At 33.3% G+C, this 18,981-nt stretch overlaps 1 protein-coding gene across 1 annotated transcript; it reads left to right on the top strand.

Moving 5' to 3' along the window:
• The first annotated feature begins 731 nt into the window (after window positions 1-731).
• On the top strand, window positions 732-17,605 carry LOC149412373 (vesicle-associated membrane protein-associated protein A-like). The gene is made up of 7 exons (XM_089645859.1): window positions 732-885; window positions 3,772-3,924; window positions 4,007-4,113; window positions 4,348-4,437; window positions 4,662-4,712; window positions 5,296-5,400; window positions 15,294-17,605. Exons 1-7 carry the CDS (start codon window positions 816-818, stop codon window positions 15,459-15,461), a joined length of 744 nt encoding a protein of 247 aa, XP_089501985.1. The 5' UTR covers window positions 732-815; the 3' UTR covers window positions 15,462-17,605.
• Window positions 17,606-18,981: the final 1,376 nt, after the last annotated feature.

Raw genomic sequence — 18,981 nt, 5'->3', positions numbered from 1 at the left:
AGCTATACAAAAATATAAGTGTAAGCAAGTATAAGGCAATAGTTAAATATTAATTGAACGGTCCGAAAATATTATTGTGGTCACAAATAATTTCAAACCCTTTACTTTGCCCTTTTAACTGCTAAATATATTTTATTCTCTGTTTCTTGCAAACTGCTTCGAACGCTAGCGGCGCGGTGTGTGGACAAAGCTTTATCCTCGTTATTAGTATTATTGCGCCTGCGCAGCCAGTATTAGAGGTGGGATTAGGCTGTCACCGCAGTTCCAGCTCCTGGAGACTAAAATGAACTCATTTCGATATCACTACTTGGTAGATATTACACAAAAATTTTCTTTGAAATCAAGCATCCCTTTAATTACTCTCCAATCTTCGTAATAAAATATTATTTTCATCTATATGGAGAGTTAAAAAAAAACGATATCACCAACAATTTAAAAACAAAATTAGAAACATTTTCCTGAGACTATTCAACTAATAAATCTAACTGACTAATCAACCTATTTATTTTAATCAATATTAAAAAATAAAACATAAAAACTTACGCCAAGAAAATATGTTTCCTACCTATATGATTATTAGCATTCGAAAATTACATACAGAAATTTTATTTCGATCTGTTCCAAAAGTAACCGGTTCTCCAGAAAAATAATAACGAGCGATCCAGTGACCGCTTTGTCACCGGGACATTGATTGTAACCGGGACAGAATATCGACCATCTTTACCAGTTCCACCAAGTTATTCTAGGCGATACGTGTATTCTTGGCATTTTCGCCGGACCCGTCCCCATTTTGTAAATTCTGTGATCTTGTCAAAATGATGAAGCAAGAATCGAAGGAACCCAACTTGCTTACCATCGACCCTCGAAGTGAACTAAAGTTTGAAGGTATTGTTTTAATCTATAATTCGCTATTTTCTACTTACTGCGGAACACCAATCGTTGTATCAATTACCTCGTATGTAAGACATATTTTGTCTCGTAAAATTGAAACGCCCGAGATATATTGTCAACTCGAATGCTTGATTGACCGTGTTATTTTAACTTGGTAATACATACTCGCCTAAAAACATAGTTATCCCATTCACTGGTAAGCTATCTACCTCCACGCCTCCCAGTAGTTCTCTAGTTGTCGTCCACCCGTCGGTAAGAAAAAACATTCGCATTGTTAGTTATTATTGTGGCAAGAAACGGGTCGCGGGGTCCAGGAGACGTGTGCATACGACTAGGTGGTGTTGGTGCATACCAGTTGCGTCAGATTTTTTAGGAACAAGGTATGTTATGGTTTTATGGTAATTTTTTGTTTTTAAACAGTTTTTACGTAATTTTTTTGTTTCTATATGTTTTGTAGCGAACTGATTTTCTCTAACATTACAATGAATCTTTTTTTACCCAACTTAAAAAAATAGTACAAACAATTATATTTGTATTGAATTAGACAATTGAGGATAGCCACTATGGAGATTGATCAATCGATTTTTTTAACAGTGTCTAAAATGTTAATTATGTAAAAGATGTTGATGTGTTTTGGACCTGGGCAATTATGTAGAGAGGCAGCCATTACTTCAAGGAAGAACTTATCATACACCATATGATAGTGCTACATTTTCCCTTATCCAATGTATTTATGATTATACTATAAATATTTAATAAAGAATATTGTTATCTTTGTATTTAGTTTTATTTCATGTTACGATATTTTAAAATTAGATTTAGTATAAGAATGTGTGAAACAACCGCCAGGCGATGTTGAAAACATCTATATATGTAGCAGACTTCAGCAAGTAATTTTGTTTTTGCGAACCAGTTAATAAGGGTTATTCATCAAATCAGGAAGTAATGGAAAGGAAAGATGGACTATGACCCAACTGATATCACATAAACAAGAATCATTAACTTTGTTCAGACAAGACAAACTTAGGTTTATGTCTTGTCTAAATATCAATGTTAATTTTCGCTTGTGTGATTTGTATTTTGGACCTTTATCACTTTATATATTAAGATACACAAAACAAATACATTCATATTTTCAAAGAAATATATAGTTATAGGTTGTTCTGCGTAATGTACAACACTGTGTACCAGATAATAGTTAAAACATCATCAAAGTGTAGTAAAGTTCACTATGCATTCATCATTTTATTCTATGTTTACTATAATACTCTCTCAGAGTTAGGTTCAAGCATCCATCGCCACGTCTTTCGCACAAATGGAACACGAGCAAGCGGAACAATCAACTTTCTTTCCATTCTTTTACAGGGTGTTATTTTCTGTCCATAAATTCTGAAAATGTTGCTTGTTACAAAATTAGGATGAGGCTTGTCATTGAATCCAATCCAATTTGTCCATCACATTTTTTTTTTTATCAATACTGATATTGTTTTGTATTAGGGTCTGCCCGTGTTTCGTGACGGTGCGTGCAAGGATCCGTTGTAGCCAAGTACGAGTAAATCTTGTGACTGTTTAATTACAATAATCCGTTTTCTTAAGATCCCAAACGTTCATTTGTATTTTAGTGGGTCAACAGACCTTTGGAGATACAAGCTTTCTTTGTATTTTTGTTATCTTGATCATTACCACTTGACTTATTCACAAATAATTAATAGAAAATAAATAAGTGTTCTACAGGTCTAAATTAAAATTAGTAATCTGTTTCATTGTGGCAACACAAATAATCAGCAAGTACAGGTGAATATTTTCCATAGATGCCATGGCATCATATTAATAGATAGACTTATACCTATCACCATAGGAAGAAAAACTAATATAAATTTGTTTCACGAAATCATCAGATTTTTTTTAAACTTTAAATTTGTGAAACGAACAGTAACTTGGCAGTTACTCGAGTAAAGGTTGAATAGCTTGTGGTAACTTTCCAAACCCTCAATTATTTACACCTGTACCTACCTATCTAATTAATAAATACCTGGTACATACAGTAATATTATATTGTGGAGAAACAAATAAAATCTATTAAGTTGTGGTGCAGGCAAATATCGCAATATGGAAATTCAAGATTACTGTAGCCTTTATTTCTGAGAATCAGTTTTTATTAAAACTGTTGTAATTAAATTTCAATGTTTGCAGTTGTGTTTAATAGGTTTAAATATATAATTTCAGTATATATGTGTGTTTTTAAATTTACCTGCGTTATTGAACGAGTTTATGACTTGTAATTAATTGATTAAAAAATCCTTACTATTAAAGTATAATTTTATTCGTCCAGAAAAAATAAAAATTTCTTGCGCAACCAAGTTATTTTAGACACAAAATTGCTGTCCACAAGATTAATAACTTATTTAATTTGTTTTGTAAATCAACTTTCATTAAACCTCAGCTGATCGGGGTGACAAGATTTGAAAGAATTTGCTCTGGACAGATTAAACTCTGATATTTGTTGAGTAACAGGGGGTACAATCAATTATTGCATAATCCAAGGCACTGCGGACAAGTGAGTTGTTCAAAATAATAAAGCTGCTTGCATTTTTTTAAAATCTAACATCAGTTGCCTTACTAAGGGTTTGTTTTCCATTTGTAGGTTGAATGTTAATTTGCTATCTAAGAAAATTCAAAGACCTTTAATTACTATCATAAAATCTCTTGCGAGATATATCAAGTAAAACTAATAACTTTGCACTTACCTACACTCATTTTGTTCTGTAGATTTTCTTCTTCGACTGGAGGGGTTTGTACAGTTTCAAATGCGTATAGTGAAAATTGAACTGTAGCTATTATGTTTAATCATTGAGCGTTGTATTTACTTGAAAATTGCAGGTCCGTTCAATTTTCCGGTCACTTCATGGATTCGGCTGACGAACAATACCGACAAGAGTGTTTACTTTAAATTAAAGACGACTGCTCCCAGGAAGTATTGCGTCCGACCCAATTCTGGCGCCATTTCTCCCAAGTCTAATGTGGAAGTTCAAGGTATTTTATTATGATATACATAACTATAATGTTATAATATGTAACAATGGCAGTATCTAATTGGTGTTTATATTATTTCTAGTGTTGCTCCAGCCGTTTGCCTATAATGCTGCTGAAAAAAACAAACACAAATTCATGATCCAGTCAGTCCTAATGCCGGAAGGCTCGCTTAAGTCTCCTGATGAATTAGTGAGTGCATTATGATATTATGTTGGTCCTCAAGATGTCATTTATATATATTTATACTGATGTTTTAGAATAATTCCTTGGTTTACAAAATCGATATTAATAGGTGATGAAATTGCATGTATTTACTTGTTATTGAACTTTGACTGTTGTTAAGTTTTTTTTTCTAAGACCTGTTTTATACCTGACTATTTACAATGCTATTTATTTGACATTGAACTAACATATTCTTTGCAGTGGAAGAACGTCGATCCTGATAAAATTATGAACTACAAACTTAAATGCGTGTTTGAATTCCCGGCCAAAGCCACACAGGGGAATGAAGAGGTTGGTATTTTTCTTTAAATTAGGGTTGATTTGGCTAACCAGGTAACCAAATAATTTGTTTATTTCACTTTTTTGTGATTTGATTTTTGTGTTTACTTCATATTTTATTATATGTGAAATATGTTCAAAGTGATACTTTTTAATTTATTTAATACAGATATTGTTAGACATAAATAATTATTTTCACTAATGTTTTTTGTTTTTTTTTTTGTTCATAATGGAAGGAGGCCCAGCCAGAAACCGTTGTGCAAACTGCAGTTCCTAAAGCACCGAAGGTAATTTTTGAAGATGCTTTATCTAAGACTAATTACATTGACTTATGGAACCACTTTAATCTTCTTTTAAGGGGCACTTTAAAAAAACACTTTGTAATCTGCTAATACAAGAAATACTACAAGTGTATCTGATTGAAGTGTATCTGATACAACTTTATCTGATTTGAATATGGTTTGTCAGGATTAGGGTAAGGTTTCCAATGAAAAAGATTTTAGACTAAGTTTTATTAAGTTCTATTTAAAATACATAAGAGGAATTTTGGGTAAAAAGCTCAAAAATGCCTGGTTGCACTGGTTTTCAAACTGCTCCTATTTTCAAAAAGATTGGTATGTATATAACAGAATTTAAAAGATTACAGTTTGAGGACTTTGTCACTGGAAACCTTATACATTTTCCTAACAACCGGCATAGAATTTACAGATAAATCATTTGTAGTATTGCTAGAGTTAGCAGACTACAAAGTGATGTTCATGGCCATCTTGAAGGCTGAACCTTAACCCATATGTTGTTATTTGCCTTTGTAAAATGAGTATACATGTACTGAATAAAATAATCAACTAATAAACCTGTCATTACTTCAAGGCACCCCTGTCTGGACTGGGAGGAGAACTCCAAAAGGCTGCCTCTGAGGTCAAACTGCTGAGAGAGGAGGAAAGCAAATTACGACACGAAAATATAGTTCTTAAGGTAAATTTATTTTCTCAGCAAAGGTGATGGGCTGCCAACTTTTCAGGGGTGTGTTTGAAAATAAGCTTTGTTTGAGTTTTAAGAATATTTATGAATGTAATTTATCTTGCTAGGGAAGACTAAATTATCTCACTATGCGAATGATAGGTTGCAAATTTTCAACTATGCGATGGTTGTCAATCTACTTTCTGTGATACATTGCCCTATGTTGTTTGTGCGTAAATATTGATCTTGTGTACTGCATTGTATAACTGCTCAGAGATCCATTGTGAGTCATTGCGAATATATGTTGTGCGGATTTGCTGTCGTATTGATATATAGGTTTGATTCGTGTAACAGTCATTATTTGTGTAAAGATATCGTTCTCTAAGGAATATTTTTTGTGCTGAAGAACTTTTTTTAGGTAAATTTAATCAATCAAACCTTTCAAGTAAGGATTGAAACAATAAAATAATTATTGGTTGTTCACTGTATCACTGACAAATTCACAAATTATAATTAAAATAATGCATTTATAATAGCTGTATTTTTGCGATGTTAGCGGCTTAAATAGTTTACTGTTTTCACATTCTCTTTGAAAATGCTTAAAAACGTTCACAACAACTTTCTTAATTTATTTTTTAAGGCTCTCGTTTTTGCTGTTAATGAATGATATAATGATTACTTTGAATTATAAAGCGTATTTCTGCCACTTCATTCTTCAAATATGAGCTGTTCAAATTGGAGATATTCTGTCCCTGGGACGGCTTAGATGAACTGATTCTAAACCCCCCCCCACTCTATTAACACACCAATCATCCTTCCCGCCATCGGGAAATGGTTCCTGTTTTTATTGTATACTTTAGGCATATGCCTACATTGACATTGATTGTATTTCGCTATTTTTATAGTAATCTATAATATGACATTTTAGTAAATAAATTTGCATGCAATGATACAAGATAAGAAAGGGATGTGAGCCTGAACAAAATTCACATTTTATTATTTCAATTTTGAATTCTTGATAGATTTTAAATTAAAAATAGTTGTTTCCGTTTTGTGCGAATTTAGAATTGTTTTAAATATTTGTTTGTTAATTTTTCATCTAGTGAAATATAGCAAAAAAATGTTACATTGAGAAAGAAAATACATTAATTTAATTTCTTTGAGTAATTTGATTGACAACATTTGACACTCTGTTATTTTCTGTCTTTTTCGTTTTCTTGCGACTTGTGTGAGAAGAAGAATCTTTATTGAAGTATTTTAGCATGATAAAAATTATTTGTTGATGACTCACGACGGATCTTTGGATGGCAAGGCTATATCTATTATATATTTACCATAGCTGTCAATAATGATTATGACTATTTCTTATGAATAATTATAATAAATTTACTTAATTTTTCTGGTTAATGCCATGTTATACATAATATAACAATGTAATTTTAAAAAAATCAAAATCTATGTGACCTGTGAAATCAGAAAACACAATTTATTTGGCACTAAACATAATATACAGCTCTCGAATTCACTATAGACGAGTAAAATAACATGAAAAGTTTTTTCATAATTGTTCTGAAATGGTTGTAAAAGTTCTGCAGATTTTGGGATACTAAAAAAATCATTATTATTTTATAAAACGAGTATTTACATAGAAATACTAGCAATAGATTCATTTTTAGTGGAAAATGTAGATGTTATTAAAAAATATTATTTTGTTGGGCTTTTCCCACCTCTTCTTTAACATAACGGTATTATCATCTACGAATTGACTCTTACAAGTGTAACCCTACTACTTTGTCAAGCAGAATGCTCTTTTCAAACCTGAAATATTTTTAAGCTTATCTACAATATTAAGTATATAATTCTTATTTTTCTTTACATTTTCTAAATTAATTAGCAACCCTCGAAAATCTAACTAACAAGCCTGAATTTTATGAAGTAATCAGAAGGCGAGTTTTTTAATTTGTCAACTAATACTGTCAATAATAATTATTGTCAAATTAATAATACAAAACAAATAGTTAATACATCCTTCTTCTGGTGCTCTCTCCAATAGGAGGCTGGCTATCATCAGAGCAATCACCTCCACTAATGAACTATATGACTTGACATCATAACTTTTTTTTTCATTCTAAACACTTGGAACTTTCATGCAAAATTCTGACATGATTCTGAACAAACCACCCGTATGTAAATCGTAAAAAAAAGTTAGGTTACAGAATAATTATCTAAATAAATAAGATTTTTTTTTTTTTTTTTAAAGTCGGAGGCGGTTTACTTACGTTCCCCGCGAGCACTTAGGCCATAGGCCCATTGTACTATCTCCCATTTTACCTCATTCCCTTGCCAGTAACCCGGTCCCTTTTATGAAGTTCTGCTAATATAAAAAAAATTGATATCATGCTTTATTGTAAATAAGAACATATGTTCCTCGGAGCAGTGAAGTGAATTGTACTTTGATTAATTCACCAACAACACTTAAATTTTTGTAGGCTTACCCACTTACCCGCTGCGGCTAACCAATTCGGCGCATATACAAATTCCATCTAACCCACTCCTTATTTGTGGAGACCCAGCGGAAATAACCCTGACTTGTGCACCGGGCCTTATAGACTTACTTTACTACATTATGTATGAAAGCAATTATAAGGCACAAAATCTGGATAGCAGCCGGCGATCACAAAGAGTAGACGTGGAAAATAAGTGCACAGCAACTTCAGTGATTAATCAGACAGGAAAATTGGTTCATTCCCGTTTGCCGACAACTCTTGATCACATCTTAAACTTATGTGTTGTGTGTGTTATAGGCAGCTCTGATCCAAACCCGTCTTAGAACAGGCATGCACTTTTTTATATTCCGAAAGCATGAACTTCTGCCTATCAAAACGCGCCAATCAAAAAAGCGACTCAACTGCTTAATGATTCTGCATTGACCATCGACATTTTTAACACCACTTACAGACAATTCAGCAACTATCTTTTGATGTATGTGACAAAATAGTTAAACCATTTATACTTACATGTACCTCAAATTTGTAATCTTCTCCTTAATCTATATATATTGGTGCATAACCGTTTTATAGAGAACATGAATAAATAAATAAATTGTCAAGTGAGGCAGGTTACATGCAATTAAATAATCGGGGTTTACGCGAGGACATCTAATCAATGATCAATCCTGTCATCTGGACGTATCTGGACACATTCATTCTATAAACTTGCTTTTGGCTGGTTTCTAATAAAAGAGAACTTGGTTTCAGAAGAATATTATTGATACCCCAACAAAGAAAGGAACGCTTGCCAGAACTTTTAAATTGATTAACTTCACCCTTTTTTTTCCAGTTTTTTTCATTAAAACAGCTCTTGAATGCTATTAATGCTGCTTCAGCATAATTTTTAAATAATGTAACTGAAATATATAGTTATACTCTACTATTAATCGAATGTACTACCTTAATCTTAAACAATGTCAGATGACCGAGCCATTCAACGACTTGTCTGTTGATTTGATTTCAGTCAGTCTACGCATGCCGGTGCATGTATTGGAGAGATGATAGTGTTTTCAAAACAATGTTTCTAATTGCTTGTGTAATATTTTTTTGCGATAGCAGAGATGCCCGGTATCAAACCCTAAAGTTCCTTAAAAGACTAAATAAATAAGTAAATACGATGAAAAACATAAAATATTAGGACTCTCTCTAAAACAGAGCTAAACAAATAGAATCATTTCTCGTTATATGCAGTTAAAAATAGAAATCATTTTGAGAATATTTTAACAGAAGAAGTCTGTTCTAGCCACAAATCAGTGCAATAAAAGTTAACCCCTTCCGCTCCTTATTCTTACGCTAGAAATTGGTAACTCAATTAACCTATCGATATGCTACTCTTTAAAGCTGGTTTCTGTACTACTGGAATTATACTGAACATCATCTTTTCAAGTGCAGCCGTGGAATTAATACAATGTCAAGTGAATAGCGACGAAAACAAAAATATTTTTCTTTTATTTACAAGCATTAAAAACGATCTGAAAGAAAATTTTTGGTCCAGCCATATAATTAAATATATCTATTTGTAAAAAGCATTAACTTTGTGGCTTGTCATAATTTACAATAAAAACACATAAATTTGTTTTTGACTTGCGTAGTGTGCCACCAGCACTGTTAGTAGCTTGCAAGTCAAATCTGTAGTTGACGCATCGCGTTATGTGCGAACACTAGCAAAAAAGAAAAAAAACTTTTTAAACCCCTAGTGTACCAAAAAATCCACCATGGATTTGCTAGAAGCTCACAACACTTGTGGTCCATTTTATGGTATTTTGATACTTAAAAAAAGCTCTTAGCATACTAAAAATAGTTTATTCGCTTGTCAAGGACATAATGTAACGTCCGTTGTTCCCAATCCTACTGATCAACTCTTGAACCGAAATTTTGGCTCCAATGCACAATTACACTCTTCCCAATGCAACTCTCATATCAAACGCCTGGATTAACTTCTGGCTCAGTAAAATGATTAGTTATAAAAATTGACATTATAGTGAAAAATTACACCAAATGTCGAACGTCATTTGATGGTCATTTGGTTCACGTATTCTTTGTCGTATTGCGTATTGCCAACTTTATTATTATTTTTGTAATCATACCACATAATCTTCACTGTCCATATCAAATTAATATGGACAGTGAAGATGGAGAAATTTATAATAGATATTTTTTTTATAATGGATATTTTGGCGAACCTAATGGACGATAATATCGATTTACACAGGCGTTTTCGATTATCAAAAATTCCGTTTCGAATGCCGGATGATGTTGTAAACTCCATAATATTCAAGTTTTTGCTACTCTTGGTTTTTATTTTGTCCAAGTCGCTTAGTTTCGTGTTAACACACGAAGGAGTAATATCAATAGTCAATTTTCTATTAATGTATTTTCGCAGCATTAGTAAAAGTCAAGCTAAGGCTTTATTTTTAATATATTTACATGCGTATGTTAAATATAAAATGTCATTTTAATGTATTACTGTACTTAAAACAAATTATCTGTATTAATAATAAGTAAAATATTAACTCATAAATATTAATTTAACTTTGAAAGTTTTTACTTTGATCTTATTGTCTATGAAAGTGGGCGGGGCCACTTAAGATTATCAACAATAAAGATGTTTGGGAACAGGCAAATCTAGCGTTACTGAATAAATGGCTTGGGTGATTGGAGCCTCAGATTGATCGACCTAAAAGTTGGGAACAACGGCTGAAAGTGTCAGCCTGTCATTTTATTCCTGGGAAAGGTAGTCATCTTAATCACAACATTATAAATAACTAATAGAAAAATCGTATTTTGTGTGACGCTTATTATTGAGTTTATTTTGCATTTATTAAGATTGGCATTAATTTATGTGTATCAGAAAACATCAAAAAGTGATACAATCAAAACTAAATATATGTGTTTAGCTGTGCCAATTCTCACCATGGCATTGGAAACATTGATATAGTTTATTTGGTACAGAAAACATATTGCAATTTTTTAAAAAAAGTGGCTGTTCGACAGGAAGATTTTCTGGTTTTAGGAATTAGCTTTTAATATTACTAGGATGACTTTTAATCTCAGAGACTTAACATACAAAACAATAACACGATGCACCGCACGGAACGGAGCTGGTCGAAATACATAATATAAAACATTCTTTGCTCGAATGTCACGCAAAACACACAGACGCCAGCAACAGCAACATTCTCTGTTTCATTCTGTATCCACCAATCTGGAACGAGTTTGATATTCGCGAATATGCATTCAGTCCTGCCTACCTAGTTTTACCTGGGCCGAATACACATTCGACAAGAGCATCCAAAGCACAAAAAATCACTTTATAATACTTATAATAATGCACAGAATAGCATACCCTCTTACAAAGCCAGGGAATTGTTTAATTTGTTTGCGTTACCGTTTTTGAGAGTTTGGCTAGAATAACTGAAAAATGATTGAAACAGAATATCGTTCAATTATATATTTAATTAACTTATTTTTGGTTCTGTAATTGTGTTATGGAGCAGGATTTATAGAGCTAATATGATTTACCATTTGTTGTAAACAATTGCATATTGTTCTTGGGCTAGTCTAAAGATTTGTATACTTGATAGTAGGTATATTTTTCAGCATCTCTCATACAAAAAGTCACTGCTGGCTATTAACTTACCTTTGAATCCTTTGAACACAGCTTTTGTGTTCATAACTGTAATGTTTAATACCTTGAAAGTTGTATAAATTTGAATTTCTTCATCTATATAAATATATAAAATGTTTGTTTGTTTGTCTCCTATAGACTCTAAAACTACTGGACCGATTTGGCTGAAAATTTCAAAGTTTGTTCTTATTATTGCCAGGAGTGTTTAAAGAGCGGTTTGAGTTGTAGAAGAAGTCGGGGATGCCTGGGGAAGACCTTGCATTATCACTTCACTTGATTGAGATACAGAGTCGAATTAAAGCAAAACCTCCTAGATCACAAAGCTGGGACACTCATTCAAAGCAGCCACCTAATGTATGGGATTTTATAACAAATTTTGTTTTAATTTTTTTTTTCAATATATATATATATTTTTTTTTTTTAAAAGAAAGACAAACATTCCCAGGTTATGAATAACCCAACAATGTTTGAAAATCTCCTACTACCACCACAGAAAGCCGAAAATGTTGCTTGTGTTGTGATGGAGGACTTAGCCAGCCGAGGAATCGAACACGCGACGCTCGGGTGAGACCCAAGCGCTATGCCCACTCAACCACTGACCGGTCATAATCATATTCTTATTGATTAGTTAGTTAACAGTTAGTTTAAAAAAAAAAACATTTTTTGGGGGTTCTCTACAAGGTAGGAGGCTGATTTGATTCAGTGTCCCGGCCTTGTAATATAGGAGGTCATTAAAGTCGATAGAATGTAGTTTTTTAATAATAACAATGTAGATTTCGGTTCCATGATAACTCAACACAGTGACAATTCAACACACCTTTAAAACGTGATATAAAGTCATTAGAAACGATGAAAAAAAAATTAAACCTAACCTACTTAACCCAGTTAATAAAGTTTTTGTTTAATCACTTTCCATGACTTTATATAACTTTTTAAAGATGTGATGATTTATCCGGTCACCGTAGATTTCATGTGGATATGTGAAGTGAATTTGTATAAAAAGTTGGGGACGCCCGAGAAAGACACGAATCAAATAATTATTTGTCGTAAAATGAGGTGTATGTGATGAACGAAGAAAGAGGTGGTAGGAGAATGTATGACTTGGAAGTGAATAGTTGAAGAAGTCGAGGACGCCCAAGGAAGACATGGCACGATCAAGTAAAACAAATACTTCAATACAATAATATTATTTCCACCTTAAAAATGCATGCAGTTTTCAGGTGCACTAGAATTCACAACCTCAAAACTTAACCCCCAACCATTCTTAAGGCCCCGAGCAACGCCGGATAAATCTCAGCTATTAGCTTATAAAATGTGGACAACTAATGAATGCTGTAGATTTGTAATAAATTATGCCCTCCCTGAACAGCATGTCTCTTTTAAAAGCGATAACTTTTTATTTGCAATAATTTGTATAAAAATGATTACCTTGTCTTAGGTTTGTTAAATATAACTCCTAGTATTTAATTTGTTATTCTCCATCTTTGTGACCTCGCCCTAGAATGTAATCATTCTTTTAGTTTGAATGAGTTGCTGCAGATCAAAATCCCTATTATTTGGATTTGGACTGTGTAAATTTTGAAGTTTGTAAAAACAATTTTATTTTTATTTGAAATTCTCAGAAGAGATCCATAAGTGGAAGGACAATTGAAAGAAATATTACTGTTATGCTCACCAAAATCGGAAGTCAGTAGCATATAAATGTTTATACAACATTGTTTATCACCAATTAGCACATAAGATAATTGTTTGCGATTTCTTTCTATGTGATATCCACAAAATTCTACATGTTTAACTCTTTGCACGCGGCCGTATCAACTGTTGTTACGGCAAAAAGTCTATACTCACACGCGGCTGTATCAACAGTTGATACGGCAACTTTGACGGCCGATATTCCCGCTCTCTTTCGTCATAAATGTATTTCTTGCTCACTTGGACATTTGTAGAACTATCACGATGCTGACATCTACAAGAATTTCTCAAAAATAAAATTGTATTTCATAAAAAAAGATCGATAACCAAGTGCGCCTCTTCGCGCCTTTTAGTCCTTTAGTTTACATTTTTGTCAACGGATGGCGTTAGTACTAGTTTGTCATTCACAACTTTTCATAACTAAGAATGATAAGTGATCATGGTGTCCCACTTGTGTCTATAAACACAGTGGCCTAAGTACACACACACCGAGAGTGGTTTATTTATGACGCCGAGTGAATGGCGGGACCACATTCAAAAGATATGGTACGTCTTTGTGTGAAATTTTATGTTTTTGTTTTTATAAACATCTAAGAGTGTTGACACACGAGGATTTGTTTTCATATTGTGGAGAATAATCTGTTCTGTCTATATAGTCCAATAAATCATGCCAGAATGCTATAATTTGACATTTAATTGCATGCATAGGTATTTGAAAATATGTACCGCGTACGGGTATAGATAAAACGGAGCAAATTAACGCATTCAAAAGGTTAATAAATCATAGCAAGTTAGGTACGTCATCACTGACTTAAGAACAAACTGACATTATTCAAATTGGGCATTGTTTCACTGCAACTGGCAAAATACCTAACTGATATTTAACCACTATCCCCCTCAAATATTTATAATGTATTGTTTGTCTTTCGCTACTTGGTCGTGCCTAGAGAGCCTTAGAAATATGACCTTATATATTTACTTTAATAATATTTTGCCTACTTCACATGCCACAGTCTTTATCTCATTTCTTGCATTGCAAATATAGAGAAAGAAGACAATTTTCTGGATTTTTAAAATCATTATTACCTTCTGTGTATTAGTTGGTTTCTATCAAATTAGATTTTAATTAACAATTGCTGTCTGGTATTTCTAAGAGTAAATGTCCTTAAGGAGGGGCTAACTACCACATTAACTTTTTCCATGAAGGCAGTAGGGGTAATTTAAATATTGTCAGGTTTTTCGTAATCCTGTTATGTAAAAAAAAAATCTTCATAATAATATACACGGTGTCCGGAAACTCGTAGTACAAGCGGGAAACTGGAGAATCTACACCCCATGGGGAACCCAAATAAACAAAGTTTTTTGATTTGAGCATTTTCACAAAAAAAAATATTTTTCGGCTATTTTAGGGTTAAAGTTTTTTCTGGTGTTTAGGGTTGAACAACAGATGTTTTAACCCTGCAGAGCAGAAATATTTTATGATTACACCGGATTAAATGAAGGGTGATTTCAAAATAATGCTTCAAATCCGAGTTTCTTCATTTGTTTTGCTTTCAAATAGTTTTAATTAGTTGGGTACTTTGATCTTCAGTAATAATTTATAAGAATTTGATTAAAAAAAAAAAAAAAAAATATCAACTTCTTACTCGATAACGAAAGCTCAAATCAAAAAAATATATACTACAAAATCGACTCCAAATGTGATGTAGATTCACCAGTTTCCCGCTTGTACTACGAGTTTCCGGACACCCTGTATATGTAAGCTATATTATTTCCAGCTTCTGCATATACATCTATAAAAAATAAATATGTATTATCGGCGTTGTAATTTTCATGCAACTAATTATTCACATAGTTTAAATTGTGTTGATGTTTTTGGTTAAGAATCAATTGAAGCCATATATTAAGTTGTTCTTAATATACGGCTTTAATTCTCTCATTCTGTGACTGATTATAATATATCATGGCTATGTAGATAATGATAAAAGAAATGCATTCATTGCCCAGTCAGCCGTGGTAAATTTTCGATTTGCTTGCAGGAGGAACTAATTCGGTTGCGCTACAACCCGGTGGACAACACGCGGGATTCCTACAGCCCCCCGGCCGTCCAGCAAAGTGCTCTCGATACTACCGTGCCCATCTACTTTATAGCTCTTTCAGTTGGCTTCGCCATCTTCGCTTTCATTCTGGGCAAGTTTATCCTGTGAACACTTCGAGTTTCCTAACCTTTTTGTAATATAATATATGCGCATCTTCATAATATATGCATATACAGAATTACATTGTGTATATGTGCATTAACTGGCACCCACACACATAACTAAACTGTATGTACCTATGTGTGTGTATGTATATATTTAAGGTGTCACGAACTTAGTAGTAGGCAGGTGAATCTACAATAATTTAGAGATTAATATTTCATAGTTAAACCATATGTGTGAATTATTTATTCAATAGGTGTGATAAGATTATGTTAAGGAGATTTGCACCAATTTTGCAGATTGTACATAGTGTTTTGAAACTAGCAAAAATATGATAATGCAGATAGAAACTCACAGTCTAAATAATAATGTTACGTTTCATCCAAACAATACGTCGTAAGTAAACACTCGTTTACCAACCATCATTATTATTTGTCTGTACATAATTATCACAGAGAACTAATTACTGATGTTGCTTTTTTGGAATACTAAAACTTGGCTTGATTTAATAACTGCCATTAAGTTATTATTGGTTTGTTGTAATAATTATTGTTAATAGAAGAAAGATCATAAAATCGTATGCTTGTTATCTTTGACCGTTGTTAGTATGTGTCAAATGACTAGAATCAAATTCAAAATTACATTAATATTATTTTAAAGAGGTTGAGGTGTTTAGATGTGAAAAATAGTTGCTTTCAATATAAGGGAACCTGCATTCCTATAACATGCCCTATTGTATGTATCTTAATGGGTAATATTTATTATGTAGCGTCGACTGTGTTTTTAACAAGCTCCTATACCAAGAATGAAGATTGTCATCACAGCTCTATTTTCAAAGCCTCCTTATTTACCATACCATATTAATCCTTGTGCATGCAATACAATGTAAGAATGATGCATGTTTATACTCAAGGTATAACTCATACTTAATGGGCTTTCTAGTTGCATTGTTATGTTTTAATATTATATGAATATGAAAGCACACATGTGCAGTTTAATTACGATGTTAGAATTTGCTTGGTTCATCACAATTTGAATAATATTTAGATTATTAGTGAAAATATTTTCCATTTATCTATATGTTAACAAATAGACATACTAAATAAATTTAAAAAATATTATAGCTGAATGTTTCTATGTTAAGTCTTCAAATGTTCTTTTAAAGATTCTATTTGAATAGAGCAAATGATGCTAGTTTAGAATATCAGAACAATGTTATAATGCTTGAATTGTATCAGTGTGATGTTTTGAATTGACTCCATGATCCCCAGCCGATTCCCTTGACAACCTGACGAAATGATACGAGAAGGCGGGTGATTGATTGATTGATAGGCCACCTTAGATAATATAAGAATTATAATTAAGATACTTTCTCCGCTAAATCTTTGGTTTATTTATTCATGTTTCTAATGACAGTAAAGAGTCGAGTTATTTGTAAGGTCCATCAAACAACAAACAATGTATATCAAGTCATCCTCCCGCAATGCATCCCGATTTGGGCGTTATGCTTGTGGAGGCTTTTAATCTTAGTTGTAATATTGCTTACATGTAACGTCGATTCAAAATACTCTTTTTACTTTCCACTTTATTATTTATTACAACTGAAGCGTTGACGCTTTTATTTTTGATTTTTAACCCGTAAGTGAACGGTGTTTAATTTTACATTTTGTATTACCCACAGCAGGCAGCGCCTATGTGGGTTCCCATGCTTTATCTTTTATTATGCGTGTATGTATTAAAAAATATATATATTATATAATGTATGCTATATGAATTACTTTTTTGTATATACTATGGGAAAAATAAATGAAATATTGAAAAAAAAAATCCCTATGCAAATATTTCTATTCTATTCTAAAATTGTAGGCGACTGCCTCGGTCTTGCACTTTCATGCGTTAATCAGGTTCAATTTACTTGAATTGAAGTAGATTCACCTTCTTTTAATGTGTACTGCTGGTTTTGTGACATCTGTATATAATATCTACATCTAATTCAATTGCATTTTAGTTTACAGTGAATAGTGGTTGTTTAAAGCATCACATGATTTCATTAGTTTTGTTAAACTAATTAGCATTTAATACTACTACCTTTTATTTAATGTTGCTAATAATTTAAAAAAATTTATTAAATGGTGAATAAAGTTTGAAGAAATAACCAACCCTTTTTTTAAATCCCTTAACAATTGAATCATGAAGGCATTGTAATAACATTTGATCAAAAAATGCACCTAGAAACTAACATGTTTCCTGAAAAGTATTGAACAGTGTCCACAACAGTATTGTCCCGGTATCGCGGGTACAAACCTTTTAGTGCTAATAAACCTACATTGAAAACAGGTTTCCTGAAAAGTATTGAACAGTGTCCACAACAGTATTGTCCCGGTATCGCGGGTACAAACCTTTTAGTGCTAATAAACCTACATTGAAAACAGGTTTCCTGAAAAGTATTGAACAGTGTCCACAACAGTATTGTCCCGGTATCGCGGGTACAAACCTTTTAGTGCTAATAAACCTACATTGAAAACAGGTTTCCTGAAAAGTATTGAACAGTGTCCACAACAGTATTGTCCCGGTATCGCGGGTACAAACCTTTTAGTGCTAATAAACCTACATTGAAAACAGGTTTCCTGAAAAGTATTGGACAGTGTCCACAACAGGATTATCCCGGGATCGCGGATGCAAACCTTTAAGGCCAAATAACCAGTGGGCGGAAATACAAATTTCGCCAAAAGACAGTCTCTCGGGTTGGGGCAATTTTAGAGCGAGATAGATTTTTTTTTTTTTTTTTATATTTACTCCACACAGGAGGCCCTGAAGAAAATAATTTCCCTCAGGGCCTATGTCATCTTTGGGGATGCTGTGTGGAGGGTCTTTTTGTGGAGAGGAAGGAGTGAACATGGGTCTTGAAGAGTCCCATGTTGTAGGAGGGAGGAAACACAGAGGCCGGCAGTTCGTTCCACAGCCGAGCTGTTGAACTTAAGAACGAATCATAGAAGCGACCCGTTCTCATGTGACAAGTGTCAACTGTGTACAAATGTTGGGCGCGCGTTTGGCGTGTATCCCGACTACGCACCGGTGCTGAAGGGATCAATGACGCTAGTTCCTCAGAGCATCTTCCATTGTAATACCGATAGAACAAGGACAGCATACCTACCTGACGCCTGTGCTCTAAAGATTGCAGTCCGTTTGTTAAGATTGGGGAATCTATCAAACGGACCGCCCGTTTCTGCACAGAGTCAAGGGTTTTTTTCAGGTATTTTGGGGCTCCAGACCAGAGATGGCTGCCAAATTCGACAGTAGGGCGCACTTGCGATTTGTACAGGGTGAGCAGTTGTGTACTATTAAAGTATCTGCGGGCCCTGTACAGTACGCCCAGCTTCTGAGAGGCCAACTTTACTCTAGCTTCGATGGAGCCCCCGTACCTGAGCTGGTCACTTATAGTTACACCAAGCATATCAATGGAAGGCCTGTTCGGAAGATTGCTTCCGTTGAAGGAGACTAGATTATCATTTGGATCCCTTTTAGA

Source organism: Hesperophylax consimilis, chromosome 23 (genome assembly GCF_061612785.1).
Source record: "Hesperophylax consimilis isolate HC1 chromosome 23, BYU_Hcon_1.0, whole genome shotgun sequence".
Classification (NCBI taxonomy): Eukaryota; Metazoa; Arthropoda; class Insecta; order Trichoptera; family Limnephilidae; genus Hesperophylax; species Hesperophylax consimilis.
Note: the sequence above shows the minus strand (reverse complement) of the source record. Positions and strands in the feature narration are given on the sequence as shown.